Source organism: Pundamilia nyererei, unplaced genomic scaffold, assembly GCF_000239375.1.
Source record: "Pundamilia nyererei isolate P.nyererei 1_Seehausen unplaced genomic scaffold, PunNye1.0 scaffold00197, whole genome shotgun sequence".
NCBI lineage: Eukaryota > Metazoa > Chordata > Actinopteri > Cichliformes > Cichlidae > Pundamilia > Pundamilia nyererei.
The window spans coordinates 532,854-548,551 of NW_005187598.1; the positions used below are offsets into that span (position 1 = coordinate 532,854).

The window sequence follows — 15,698 nt, forward strand, 5'->3', positions numbered from 1 at the left end:
CAGAGACAGCACCGCTGCTAGTGTCATTGAATGATGATCTTTGATAGTGTGTCCCCAGCTCCTCATTGAAGGCTGTGTAGTGTACCATTTAAGGCCATAGCCCCGCCCCCTTCAGAAATTGTGAAACTAATTTGTAAAATAGCTGCACACAGAAATGTAATATTACATAGAAAGCTCTGGTTCACCTACACTGCTGCAAGAACAAGTGTTTCAGGCTTCAGTGAAGAGGGAAAAGAGGTATCGTGTGAGCATCTGCAAAGTAATTGAAGGCCAGTGTTGAGATGGACAGCCTGATTACAGAGTGTCTGCTCCCACATTCCCCCGTCATGACAACACATCTGCTGTCTTCAAGCGCTCGGCACGACTAATCAACATGAGGATTTCTGGGACCTGTTAAAGTGCTACGTGTTAGCCACACGCATGTTATTTTTGTGTACATTCTGAGGTATCATGTGGATGATATGAAGCCTCAGCTCGACCAACATTTGGTCTGAATGCTCAGTGTTTTAAATTCACCAAAGGTTAATTGTGCAGAAAATCCTGCCGTCCAGATATTTGGAGGTGTCGTCTTTACGGAGAAAACTGCTTTTGCACAGTATACAACATTTAATAGAGCATATGGTGTTCCCACAAGTATGAAAAACAATCCAGTCAAATACATATAAGACTGACAAAGTGACATATTTTCAATAGATTCTGACCAAAACCACAAAACGTGCACAAAAATACCCAGAAACGACTCGTAGATTGGTCGTTAGAGTTCAGAGAGGAGTGTTGGGCGTGTTGATCCCAGCTCAGTCCAGCGAGGCCCGTTCTGGATAAACAAGTCTAGATGGTTTATATTAATGGTAGTGTTTTACTCTTGCTTAAATCTAGTACAGGTTTTCACAGTTCAGAAAGAGGAAAAAGAAAAAGCATATGGCACAAGATTCAGTACATTATAAACACCATAAACATTACAAGAACCTTTTTAAGAAACAAGGCCATCAAAATGTAACAACTAATTAGTTTGTAGTTTTACAAACATTTTGACAAACAGCGCTATACTACAAAGAAACAAAAAATGATCTGTCATCTATCTTAAGACATAATCTCATGATGGTTCAAAGGTTACGGGGCGGAGCCAAAAACTGCACTGAATCCAGCTTGCATTCAATAATCATTTGTTGCACAAGCTAGTTATCCTGTAAGCTCAGCTACGCTGTCATGATACAGACGTTTCTCTGTCTTTGCTTTCAGTTGGGATGAATTAAGCTTGTAATAGAAGGTCAGTCCAGTTCTGCACTTCTAATATAACATTCACACCATTGCTCCATAGTGTAGTGGTTAACACATCGAGGTTCAAGAGTGTGAGGGGATGCCTGCCACTGCCAAGACTGTCTGCGTCAGATCAAACGGTCCATCCGTTGTGCATCAGCAGCTGAAGGTAGCTTATGTTCTTGACCCGGTATAGTACTGTATGATGTGCACGCTGTGTCGAGTACACAGCGTGCACATCATACACACTATCGTATGTTTTAAACTTTCTTTCCCTCTGTGAACACGCTCTGATTTACCTCATGTCTAAATAGAGCCGTACAAATAAATTTGACTTGAAGTGACCCTGTGCATGTGTTTTTATTTTCTATCAAGCAATTTAATTAAGGATTCGTTATTATCATTACAAACTCGGATGTTTCTGGGCTCACCTATAAACGAATGATGATTGTGAATGACGTCCAGTCACACTGCGTCATGAGTCGCATTCTGTACCTGATTTAAATGTGGCCACGCCCTCTTGCCTCACGCTGTCATTGTCACTGCTACACATGAAGCTTACGATCTTACAATCCTGACTCACGGATGCTTGTATTTGCTAGTTCTTGTTGCAGATGCACTTCATACATACAAGCCAGCAGAATGCAGGAGCACATCGCTGCAATCACAAGTGTTTCTAGGTTAGCAGTATAGCACACAGCTGCTGCCAGCTGCCAACATATCAAAGCCAACAATAAACATGTTCTCCAGTATGCTGACCTAGTCCTCTGCTCTGGTGGAGCTCGTTGTGATTGTACTAAACAGATACAGCTTCTCAACACAGACTTCTTGTCTTTTCCATAACTGATATTTTGACACAGCACAGGAAGCACAGATGTAAGAAACAACATTAATGATGGCTCAGAAAGGCTCAGGGCAAGGTCACCAGGAAACAACCCTACCCCATACTCAACCGCAGCTGGTTACACGCTTCTAACTGTCAATCAAAATGCTGCTGCTTCCACTATTGGCCACAATAAAAATCAGTGCAGAAACTGCATGCTGTTGTGTTGTCCAACAGGATCTGTATGCTTCATCTGGTTCCCTTCAGAAATGAATGAATTAAAGTTTTATTTTAAATCAGTTTCCTTCTGTCTGTTTTGAATTTTTGTTCTAATAAATATATTCCAGTACACATAAAACTCTGCGCCCAACAAAGTCTTGCAATTATGCATTTTTACACTATTTTATAAAGTGAAGAGCTTACGGTTAAAGTCAGGATTGTGTCAGTGTTTATGAAGTCATCCAGCTCATAGTCCCAGTATGCACTGAGCCATTAGAAGGAGCCCAGACCTGAGTCCAGTTAACATTACAAACCAAACTGTGTCCAAACGGACGTTGGTGCTCTTCGTTTGCCAAAACTATGACATATAACGAGCACTTCTCAGATGCCAGTCAGACTGGAACATTTAAAGCAACAGTAATTAGTCCAAATCTTTTGCTGCAGACACTGATTTATTAATCAGTATGAAACTACACTGGCAGTTTTGAGGCAATAGAAAGCATAAAGGTCCAATGTGTCTTCTTACAACTCTGCTCTTCTGCCTACAGCGAACTGTCCACATATGGACACAGCCTTCATGATGCCATTGTTATTTTCCCGACTCACACGTAGAGGTTTGCTGTTTTGGAGCCATATGGACAAAAGTATTGGAATCCAGGTGTTTTCAGTGACAATGCCACAGGTGTATAAACTCAAACCTCTCCCCTCCAGAGTTAAGAGTCGCTATGGTTACAGCAGCTCAGCCACAGTGTAACAGGTAAAGTTACAGTCGGGAGTCACTGAATGCTACTGTGTAAAAATCAACACTCAGTAACTGGTTTCCATGGCTGAGCACAGTATGCAGGGGTAATGTGTCAGCAACACAGTACTTTTGTCCATATGAGTGAAATCAGTGCTAGCTAGAGTGGTTAGCAAGTTGCATCCATAAACCATATAAACTGTCTAATAGGCTTTGAAGGTAGGGCAGAACCTGGAGATTGGTTTCCGCCAGAGCAGACAAATGCTTCACCAGCAGCATGAACAGGACCTGTGTAGGGTCGCCTTTCATCAAAGCATTCACACAATAATGTGTACATTATTTAAAAAGTACCTCATACGTCTGTTGTGAATGAGGAAAATAGTTGTAAAGACTTTTTGTAACATGTTTATTTCTATTAGTAAGCCGACCATTGCAGACCAGAGCCCCAAGACGGGGTCCATGCTGTTGTGCTAAAGTATGCGTGTGACTAAGCTGTGGTATATGCTGGTAGCACTGGTGTAATCTGGACATGGGCTTTATTCTAATTGACTTTTATCATTGAAGGTTGCAGAGATTCTAAAAACATGCAGTCTGTGTTCTTGCTAGAAGGATAAACATGTATTGATAATGTGTTTAAGAATACATTCCTCATCTAAGTAACTTCCTGACACAGGTCATCTACAGCAGCGGTGCAGGGGAGGCCTTTCATGGAAATATCAAAAGAAATCGTCTGACAAATCCTCCTGGATTTTGACAAACTCCACTTATCGCACAAATCCCCATTTTTAATACCAAGTTACACACCTAAATCTGACACTAATACCCAGGGCTGTTATGTTAAAACTGAATGTCCAGTACATGGATAAAGACAGCTCAGCAAACTGCACCTAAAAGGTGTTTTGCTCCCATCGAATAAGGCTGTTGGCTAAACAAAATACGTGCAACACAATGCGCTTGAGACCACAGATAAAGGACAACTTTGGTTTGCTCCAGTACAACTGCTAAGAAGACAGTGAACAGTGACGATTGAATGCAGGACATTCACGTGGAAATATCTTGGCTGTTTCGTTTCATTTGCTGTGATTTTCTTCTATTCCTTCTTTTTGTACAACAAAATAGATCCTCTGAAGGGTTACCCTGCATGGCTGGGGTCCTGTTAATCATAATCGTCATATTCTGGATCCATGTCTTCACCCTGGTAGTATGCCCCCTGAGTAGAGTACGATCTCGTCTTCATTGAACAGTTTGTGTCCATTAAAATCGCCTGAAATGACAGTTGTTGAAAAGTGTTTCAGTGGCTGCTCTTGGTTGTTTTTTTTTTAACTGTGCATGATTTTGAAAACTTTCTGACAGAACCTGAATTTTGAAATTTACATATTGTACTCAAGTTGTGTAACATAATCACTGCATTTCTGGTGTTAGCTCAGGAGCATTTCTCTGTATTTATTGCTTGAGTTTGTCCTCGTGCTTTGTCACGTGTTCCCTCATGGTTGTGTGCTTCTCTGATCTGATTTTTCTAGTTCTCTCTCTCAGGTAACGGCATTAAAACTGCTTTTTGAATTCATTCCTGTCTCCCGAATCGTTGGCTCTGCCCTTGGACTACCACACAGCTGTTTTGTGACAGATGTAGGAGCTGGCTGACTGTATTTAGGTGTATTTGGACTCTTACAATTTTCTCTTCTTGTCCTGGTGGGTTCCTCAGAAAGATGCAGAGAGGAGCAAATATTATATCCACTATTCCAATGATGGTCATCAGCCAAGGGAAGCCAATACTTTCAGCAATGGAACCTCCAATAGATGGACCTGCATCAGGAGAAAACGGACCACTTACTGGTTTAGTCTGTTGCTTTGGTGGAGTTCATCACCTTGCAGAGCAGCTAAGCGATCAGATTTTATGTGGCCTGCCACTTTGTGTCTGAGTTGCTTTCGTCTCCAAATGCTTCCACTTTGTTGTCTGTGAAGGTTCTCAGTCATCCAGGTCATCGTAGTCTAAGGAGCTTGGAAAGAAAAGCGTCTGGAGTTGCTTGAAGACGTTTCACCTCTCATCCCAGAAGCTTCTTCAGTTCTAAGGTCAAATGGTGGAGAGTCCCAGATTTAAACCCAGTGGGAGTTTCCCCCCACAGAGGGACAAAAGGACCCCTGATGATCCTCTAATGACATGAGCCAAGGTGTGAAAGCGGGTGTGGCAGACAGTCGCCTTAACGCCCACTCACATCCTGAGCCATCTGACCTCAGGAAATCACATGATAAGGTGGGGTCAGGTTTCACAGCTCACCCGAAACTCTGGCTGATTGGGACCCACACCCAGTTTCACACCTTGGCTCAGGCGATTAGAGGATCATCAGGGGTCCTTCTGGGATGAGAGGTGAAACGTCTTCAAGTAACTTAAAGAAGTCCAGACGCTTTTCTTTCCAAGCTCCTTAGACCTTCCACTTTGTTATAACAGTCGTGCAGAATATTTAGTAGTGAGGAAATTTCACCAGTGGAGCTGTTGCACAGGTGGAACACTATCATGGTACCATGCTTGAATTACTGAGTTCCTGAGAATGACCCATTCTATCACAGATGTTTGTAGAATACCTGTGTCCATCGAAGTGAATGCAACTCCTCAAAACAATGAGCTGATTGGGTGGGTGAGTACGTTTTTTGGAATATGTTATACAATGCTTCCACACTTAAATATGAACAGCTCAAAGAAATCCTAAACATAAATAGCTATGGCATTCATGTCCACGATGTATGCATGAATGCCATGGCAATGACTGTAGCTGTAAATCATTTCCCCTCTGTGTGTCTCTAGCCAAGGATTAGTTCTCCACCATTACACAAGCAAGATGACAAAAGGTTTCCAGGAACTGATACTGCTATTTTAGCCCGAGGTTAAAACATATGGATGTTTTATGGCGTTTGCTCTTGCTTACCTATTGCAAATCCCAGGCAGAAAGCTACATCAGCAATCGCATACACACTTCCATAAACAGACACGTGCCGCAGGTCCACCAAGTAACCCATTATAGGCATCATAGAGGAATCCACCATGCCTGTAACACAATCATAATGCTCTTACCTGATCAAAGTCTGCACACATTCATAGGTGGAATCAGTACACGTAGTAATCTTACCAATGGCAAAACCAACACCAAAGTTAGGAAGAATCAGACCATAGATGTCTCTAGCAAAGGGAACCTAGAACAAACAAATGATCATTTTAATGAATAATATAAAATATATAATAATCAGCAATTTTAAAAACAGTGAAAAAAGACAGTTGCTTTTAGATTTGATCATGGAAACCCTTGAGAAGTCAGACTCCCATTAGCAGAACTGGATTTGCAGAGTAATGTGAAACAGGAAATCTGTGTTGTTTATCAGGCACATACAGAGCTGTGACTCTTGCTCCAGCATTTTTTAGCTTTTCTAAATATAAAAAGTCCTTATCTGGTTTAACACACACATAAGGCACTACATACTGCAGTGAACATTTAATGGGTATAAAGTTACATTTATACCAGCTGGCTTACATGATGCATGCGTTGTTTACATTTAAAGAACAATGTTTCAGGTCCATTTCAAACTTTTTACTCAACAGGGCTCATTACATTTCCCATAGGTGACCTCTGAAGTTATTCTAGTGATGTAGCTGACTGTCACATACTTACACATATTACACTGATCCCAACCACAACCATTCCAATAAGAGCACAAAGCCATCTGTAAGGGAGACAAGAAGTAGTCAGTCACTACCACACTGAGGAAGATTTCCTTTCATGAGAATATAAAATGTATTTTCCAGGCTAAACAGAACCTCGTCTGTACTTCCTCTTTCTTAAACAGACTCATGTAAGCACAAACCAAACAATATCAAACAACGTCAGAATAATCATTGCAACCTCTAAGCCAGCGGTCTCCAACCTTTTTTGCGCCACGGACCGGTTTATGCCCGACAATATTTTCATGGACCGGCCTTTAAGGTGTGGCGGATAAATCCAACAAAATAAAACTAGTACCGAAAAAAAGAAGATTTATTCATAACACAGGTGAAAAGACCCAGGAAAACCGAGTTAACGATAAAAACGATAACAAAATAACGCTGAAAACCGATAAAAACCCTGAAAACTAAACATTTCACACCTGAGCCTCAACTCTCGCGGCCCGGTACCAAACGACTCACGGACCGGTACCGGTCCGAGGCCCAGGGATTGGGGACCGCTGAGCTAAGCAATATCGATGCATGCTCAGTCTTCCATGTAAGGAAATCAGAGAACTTTGTTTTTCTTGGAGGACTCCATCCTTGGGGCAGGCCACAGTGATATGGCGTACACTACCAGTCAGATATTTGGACATGGTTAATGGTTTGTCTTTATTTTACTACTTTCTACGTTGTAGATCCAAACTGAAGACATCAAATATTCATTAAGCAAGATATATGGAATTATGAACGTCATAATGGTAAATATCTCTAAACATTTCTGAAAGTAGCCACCCACGGCTGCAAACCCTCGGCCTGCTCTCAGTGAGCTTCATGATGTAGTCACCACATCAACACCCTGGTTAAGAAAGCCCGTCAGCGTCTCTTCTTCCTCAGAAGACTTAGAGACTTCCATCTGCCACTGAAGGTGCTCAAGAACTTCTACTCCTGCACCATCGAGAGCGTCCTGACGTCAAACATCTGCACCTGGTTTGGGAACAGCACCAAGCAGGACAGACGAGATCTGCAAAGGGCGGTGCGCTCGGCAGAACGCATCATTCAATCAGAGCTCCCTGACCTGCTGTCCATCTACACCAAGCGGTGCAAGTCCAAAGCTAGGAAGATTATGATGGACCTCTCCCATCCCAACAATGGACTCTTCTCACTGTTGAGGTCTGGGAAGCGCTTCCGCTCCCTTAAGGCCAAAACAGAGAGAATGAGGAGGAGCTTCTTCCCCCAGGCTATTCGGGCCCTGAACCAGGTGTAGGACTGGACTCTCCCAAACACGTCACTATAAGACTGGACTCTCACACACGTCACCACACGCACCACCACACATTTCCTATAATCCTATAATTCCTATAATTTATAATCCTTATCTTTATAATCTCTTCTGCTATTTGCACATTCTTTACTGTAAATTCCTAAGTTCATTTGTAAATTTTGTAGTAAATTGTAAATATTGTAAAACTTCTGTCATTTAATGGTCGGGCATTGTACAGCTACAAGCATTTCACCCCCATGTCATACTGTGTATGGTTGTGTGTGTGTGACAAATAAAATTTGAATTTGAATTTGAATTTGAACCAACATGGTTTCACCTCACAGGTGAGCCTGTCATTACTGTAAGAACTGAAGGTCAGTCAGTCTGGAAAACTGCTAATGTGTCCCCAAGTGCAGTCGCAAAAACCATCAAGCGCTACAATGAAACTGTCTGACATGAGGACGCCCCGGGAAAGGAAGACCAAGAGTCCCTCTGCTGAGGATGAATCCATCCGAGTCAGCAGCCTCAGAAATCACAGCTCCTCAGATTAGAGCCCAGATAGATGCCACACAGAGCTCCAGTAGCAGGCACGTCTCTACATCAGCTGTTCAGAGGAGACTGTGTGAATCAGGCCTTTATGATCAGCTGCTGAGAAACCAGGACTTTGTTTGGGCCAAGAACCACAGGAATGGACATCAGACCAGTGGAAATCTGAGGAGTCCAAATCTGAGATCTTTGGTTCGGCCTGCTCGGTCTTTGTGTGAAGCAGAAAAGGTGAACAATGGTCTCGATGCACGGTTCCCACTGTGAAGCATGGAGGAGGAAGTGTGATGGTGTGTGTGTGTGTGTGGGGGGGGTTGCTTTGCTGGTGACACAGTTGTGGACTTTTTAAAAAATGAAAGCAGACTGTTTGTTTGGGTACGTCTTTCACCATCTTACAATAGTGTGATTGCAGCTATTCCCCAACACTCTCATCAATGCTCGTGACATTTTACATGCTAATAGTCACAGCCCATTGTTACTCGTGATGGTAGTGTCAGTCATTATGCAAATGTCCTGTTTATAGGTTTGGGTAAGCTGCTGTCAGCTAGACTCAAGAGGTCACTTGAATGAGTGATGAAATGTTTTTCCCACTGAAAAAGGTCATTCTACATGTAGATCTGAGCAGTCAACAACAGCTCTGCAACTGATAATGAGAAGGTGGTGGAACATCCCAAAACTAGACTGAAGGAACCTGTTAAAGAGCTGAAGGTAGTTCGATAAAAATCCTGCAGTGCCTGCAAGGTCCCCCTTCTCAAGTAGACATATGTTCAAGCCTGTCTTGAATTTGCATGTGGACATCTAAAAGATGTTCAGAGGAGGCTTGGGAGAAAGTGCTGTGGTCAGATGAAACCAAAACTGAGCCATGGACTGGGGAGCGTTAGATGAGAACCTCATTGCCTCAACCAAAGGGAAGGATGGGTCGTGGGTCTTTCTTTAAAGAGCATTCTGGCAAAATCACACCTGGTGACCAAGAGATGTCTTACTGCTGTGTTTGGCTACAAGGGTTATGCTTGGAGATCAAGTTTAGATTGAAAAAAAAATCTAATTTCAGGTTTATTTATGTTTCGTCTTAGAGTCTCTAGTCACTGGTTTCAGTGTTATTTATGGTTCTTAGTCTTCCATGTTTGCTCTGTCTGCCCTGTCAAGGCTGCATCTCTGTGTTATGTTTCCTGTTTTACTTTGACAGTCCGTGTCCTATGTTATGTTTCCTGTTTTACTTTGAAAACATAATAGTTTTGCCTCTTGTCATGTTTAATTACTCCCAGCTGTGCTCTCCTACTGTGTCCCGTTCCCTCGTTCTCCCTGTGTATTAAAGCCCTGTGTCATCCTCTGTTTGTTACTGCCTGCACGCCCCACCCTGCCTGCGTGCCCCACGTGACACCCATGACATTCCCCATGATCCAGGTTTCCATGTGTTGTGTTCCATATCTCAGGTCTTTTAGTTTCTTTTTACTGTAGCTCAGGTGGCAGAGCAGGTCAGCCACTAATCAGAAGGTCGGTGGTTCGATCCCAGGCTGCCTCCTGGCTGCATGTCAAATATCCTTGGGCAAGATACTAACCCCGTGTTTGCCTACTGGTGGTGGTCAGAGGGCCCGGTGGCGCCTGTGTCCGGCAGCCTTGCCTCTGTCAGTGCGCCCCAGGGCAGCTGTGGCTACAATGTAGCTTGCTATCGCCAGTGTGTGAATGTGTGTGTGAATGGGTGAATGACTGAATGTAGTGTAAAGCGCTTTGGGGTCCTATGGACTAGAAAAGCGCTATACAAATGCAGACCATTTACCATTTACTTGTTTCTAGTTTCCTCCCTGTTTAGATTCTGCCCCAGCAGCCATGACAGTTCTATAACTTTTATTTAAAGCATTTCTTGTGTTTTTGTTTTGTGTTTGGTTGAAGAAAAATATGGTCAGTTTGATGTTGATGCCAATTCTGACTAGCTACCCAACAGTGGAAAAGCTTTTCCATGGACTTACATTACATTGTGGAGCTGTTTATGTTTATCGGGCTAATGTGTAACATTAAATTGATCAACATGTTGTAAATGTTCACAAAACTCATTGCGATGCTGCTGAAGGCAACACTGTCCTGTTTAAGCACCACACTTGTAACTATGTAGTGTGAAATATTCAGACTGTGTCCAGAGTAAGATCTACAAACCTCCAATAAATATCAATATTTTCACTTCCACATAATCTAAAAGTTGTGAATAACAGCCACATGACGATGAATGACAGTCATGTCATCAAACCAGTTCTAAGGATTACACAGCTGGGTTGAAAACATTCAAAGAAATCATGTTCATAGTAGAACAGATTGGGGGAAGAAGACAGGCGATCCCTTGGGCAGATATTGTTTTGTTAGTTTTTGAGCAGTCTTCTGTTGAAGGGCAGCGAGGGGCGTGGCTGTAGCTCAGGACGTAGAGCAGGTCTGCATGCCAAGTGTTGGGGGAGAGTTGCTATGTGACGCATCCATTGTAGTATAAATGTGTGACAATGTTTGAAAGCACATATGTGCTTGTGTGAATGGGTGAATACAAAAAAGTGTATTGAGTGTTCAGGTAGAGTAGAAAAGTGGTGTATAACAACCAGTACAAAGTATTCTTGTGAACAGACAACCCAATAAGAGCATTTTTGGCACATGTGCAGATACCCAGAGGTGGACCTAGTAGCTCAATGAAGACTCATAAAAAGTACAGTACCTACTAAGTAACATAGCTGTTTTAACAATAAAATTGCAAGATGTGTGCAGTTTTCGGGGTGTATTCTTTGATTGTGCTTTGGCACACTAGTCACCTCTGACATATAATACATGTTAAATATTGTGAAAAAGACTGTTTAAACCTCTTTTAGTGTTGCAACATGAGCTAACCCCAAGAATTCAAGACATGAGCTGCAGTCTTGTTGGGAACAGTTCTCTAATTTCTCAATGTGTACGCCCCTCATGGTACACCATGTGTTTGTTTTCAACAAACCACTGATAATTAAGTCAAAAAACTCAAGAAGGATTAAATGTGTTGGATGCCAAGTAAAGAAAGACTAAAAAAAGTATGTAACACGTAAGATTTTTACGTTTAAAAAACCCATTATACATAAACATCGCTTGTCTGGCAGTCTCTGTAGTGGAGAAGTTAGTAAACTGAACAGGTGATGTTCCGACTTGGGTTATGGTGAAAACAGTTCTGGTGACTGGCATTAGCAACAGCCTTAAAAGAATATAGCACTCGGGTCATAGACAGATAGATTCCCTGTATCGTCAAGGCTTCAATAAAGCCAGTCTCAGAAACACTCAAAACGCTGAAAACTCATTTAGAGGAGCGGAAACAGATATGACAAAGCCACCAGGAGAGAGAGAGAGAAGGAGATAAAAGTAATTTCCCTTCCTACCTCCCCATTTTGTGTGCAAACGTGCCAAAGATGTTGGTTCCAATAAGGTAGGAGATGGATGCTGGTAAGAAAGCAACGCCTGTGCCAGAAACAGACACACAGAGACATGAGAGGCTGAAGGTGTAGCCAGGATTCCCAGAGATAAGCAGATCTCTATCAATGCCTCATCACTGAGCTGCTGTACATCTTCTATTGTCCGTAATGAAGACCTGTGCTTTCCACCTGCCAGCATCTGACACCCTAATATCCTGTTCCCCCTCATCCTTTTTATCTGACCCAGACTTTATATAAAGCTGGCTGCAGGAAGAAGCTAATAACAGCACAGACTACAGGAAGTCTTGGTATGGAAACTATCTGGCATGATGGCGAAGTGGCACTTTTACACGACATCACTATATATAAAATATAAATGAAATTAAAGTTTAGTTATGTAGTGCGCAATCACAACAACATTCGCCTCAGGAAGCTTGTGTACAGCTACAGGTAAGGACCCTGATATAGAGACAGCCCTCTATAAGAAAGCCCTTGGCGACAGCAGGAAGGAAGAACTCCCTTTCAGCCGGGGGAGATCTGTAGAAGAACGGCTCTTCTGAAACAGGAAGCAGGTGACCATACATGCATGTGTGCAGATATTTACTGTGAAACAGATGAGTGGTGTTCACACAGCGGTGCAAGGACACTTCTGTCTCTTTTCTCTGCCTCCATGATATTTGTATGAAAATACTACTTAATCATAATCATTGTATACGAGCTGTAAGGACTCTGTAAACAGTGGTTGACTGTGCTGTTACACAAAAATGATCATTCTGTTTGTGTAATTATAATACAACAGACCTAATAGACATTATCACAGACGTGTTAATTACATTTACTTGGGCGAGGATGCTCTACAACAACAGAAGCAGCCCCAGTTTGGGTTGTAATCATAAACTTCACCTGCAACACAAACTCAGCATTTACACCTTCCCAAGCTCAGTGGTACATGTGTGCTGTTAAACTGCATTAGGATGCTCAGCAGTGCCTTTTATAAAGGTGCTGTAACAACGTGTTTTTGTGTGCAGAGCAGAGCTTTGTAAATACCTAGCTGCCATTTCCTGGCACACATGGTCTCCATCATCCAGATTGGCACAGTTGGCTCCATCATGCCAATAGCCATATTTCCAAAACAAATGGCACCTGGGGATGAAGATTGAAGATAAGTGCGGCGTCAATTATCGTCTGTTTTTAACCTGACGTTTTTCCCCAGCTCCGACGTCCACACACCGACGAGTGTACAGCCTGCTTTCTTTCTTTCCATGTTGCCACATAATTGACATGCAGGGAAAAGCTGATATATGACATTTCACAGACACGAGGAGCAAACAAAGGCCTTACAGTGACAGAGGGACCAGGCTGAGTGTGATCCATTACACAGGTCTGCAGAAACAAAACGAGTGCGTGGGGGGATTTTTGGTCAATGCGATGTTTTTTGGGTCCTGAATCCAAAAATGATCTCCCTCCATCGTGAAGTTATTATTTTGCAAAACATGAAGAGTTTACATTAAAAAAAAGCACAACAGGAATGAAAATCAATATTTTAGTACAATGAGCTATGCATCATTGTTGTGATTTCTTACCTTTGGCTATGAACAAAATAAACCTGGTTGGATTTGATCGTCTGAGCTCCTCACACCATCAAACCCGCCGCACCCTCCCCCTCATTTCCTCCCATTTTCTATTTGTGTTTCTCTCGAGTCTCGCTCGTAGGAATATTACATTAATGTAAGAAATCTTTGTGGGATATGGGTTTTGACTCAAGTACAGGATATCAGATTTCAGTTTAAAAAGGGAAATTGTACGCTTAACTACACTAAAAACATGAGTTTTGCAAGAAAACTGAACCAGATGGAAAATCTATAAGAAACAGTGATTTAACCCCATGCAGCTTTGTGGTTGCAGACCCGTGTTATGAATGGAAATCACCCACGACAGAGTGTAAAAGGAGAGCGGTACAGGCCAACCTCAGAGTTTGGTTGGCAAAGATCATATCTGAGGAAAAGTCCACAGTATACGAAGGACCAGAATGACAATAATCATCTGTCATATTCAGTCTTCCCACAGAAGCTGTGACTGCAGTATGTTTGTGCTTGTGTAACTTGTGCTTTTTGAGGTAAATTAATAAATCAAGGCAAATATATTTCCTGTATATAACTTCTGCTTCTACATGTACCTGGAAAATTTGCCTTTGCTAAAGAAATAACTGCTGCTATAATCAACCCATTTGTGATGTTATTATGACTATTGTAGGAGACTGTCTGACTATCGAGACAGTTATCGTCATAAAGAGCTCTATGCAAAAGGCAAAGCTCACAATTCAACACTGCGAGCTCTAATGCTGCCCGAGGATGAGTGGGCCAGCAAAGATAATCCATGTCAGGGACCGTGGGGGATTCTGAACTCCCTGGATGCCCGAACTGTATAAATGTACGCATGTACCCTTTGTACTACAAACATTACTACATCTCGACAGGGACATTCTTGAGCGCACCTATAAAAGCCAGAGGAAGTGGCACAGCTGTTTACTATGAGCAGCTGCATTTGCAATAAGGTCACAGTGTTTATTTTGGTGGACTGATTGTGCAGCACTCATCTCACAACACAATTTGGAGCCGTATTCTTTTCTGTGTGACCAACAAAGCAACTGCTGGCTCTCTGTTTGGCTGCTGTTTCCTTCTGTTCTCTTCCCAGTGCCATCAAAAACACAATATCTCACTGACATGATGTTTGTCACATCTACTGTGTACTACCACTCCCTTACCTGCTGCTATTATTATATATGGATCCTTCATCAGTGTCAGCAGTGGGGTTCCCTTCTGACTCTGTGAGGAGGAGAGCACAACCACAGAGTGTATGCAGAAAGCTTGGAGAGCCACTGCCAACACAGCTGATCATTTTAGTAAACACAATCCTGATTCTTTGTTATACAAGTTCACACAGTTTAACTTAATTATGTTGATATAGCTCCAAATCCCACCAACACTCATCTCTAGGTGCTTTGTGATGTACGTAATAGTGACTTCAGTTATGCAGTGCAACAGTTAGGACAAACGTTACCAACCACTGTGCCTAAAAAGTCTGTAATCAGACAGAGAATGCTGCAATCATGACAAACACTTAAAAATAAGGTGAATAATATACAAGAATAAATGCAGTGAGCCTAAGTAGCTGGCTTCAGTCTGAATAACCAGTCCATAAATTACTACTTGGGCCCAGTGGAACCAGTGGGGTTATTCTGCCTCGCTGCAAGTCTCCGTGGAGCCTTAGTGACATGTCTAAAGATGTCCCTCAACATTTTAGGAGCAGCTAAGGTTAGGAAAAGAATTCAGTAATGAACTCAAGAAGATTCCACTGCTTTGCTTCCAATACTACCTGTCTAGTTGGTTGCTATCTTCATTAATTAATTAGAACATGTGTCATCCATAAAGGCCCCAAAGTACTGTTCTCTCTTTGTTTCCTGAATGAGTCGTTGTTCAGTGTCCGATGAGTCTTTAACCTCTTAAACTCCACAACTACAAACTCTGGGTGAACAATCTTGGAGTCAAAATGAAGCCAATACTTCTGATTTCATCACAGCTGTAAATATTACAGGAGATGATGGAACATTGAAAAATGAGATTTTTCTGTAATGTTGCAGAAGAAGCTGATAACCTCAAATAAAGTGAAAAATGTCACATTCCTGTTTGACGCCCACATTTCCCAGCATAACGTGCTGTGTGATCCCAGTATGATCCCAGTATGATCCCTGTATG

General features: G+C 42.3%; 1 protein-coding gene across 1 annotated transcript in view; it reads right to left on the minus strand.

Moving 5' to 3' along the window:
• Positions 1–521: 521 nt before the first annotated feature.
• slc18a2 (solute carrier family 18 member 2) overlaps positions 522–15,698 on the minus strand; it is a 24,726-nt gene continuing 9,549 nt past the window's right edge. Inside the window, exons 9-16 of the mRNA XM_005747432.1 lie at positions 14,708–14,768; positions 12,991–13,086; positions 11,911–11,989; positions 6,698–6,749; positions 6,161–6,224; positions 5,960–6,079; positions 4,708–4,841; positions 522–4,302 (exon numbers count right to left, since the gene is read on the minus strand). Coding sequence (XP_005747489.1) covers positions 4,195–4,302; positions 4,708–4,841; positions 5,960–6,079; positions 6,161–6,224; positions 6,698–6,749; positions 11,911–11,989; positions 12,991–13,086; positions 14,708–14,768 — 714 coding nt within the window. The 3' untranslated portion in view covers positions 522–4,194. The remainder of the gene's footprint in view (positions 4,303–4,707; positions 4,842–5,959; positions 6,080–6,160; positions 6,225–6,697; positions 6,750–11,910; positions 11,990–12,990; positions 13,087–14,707; positions 14,769–15,698) is intronic.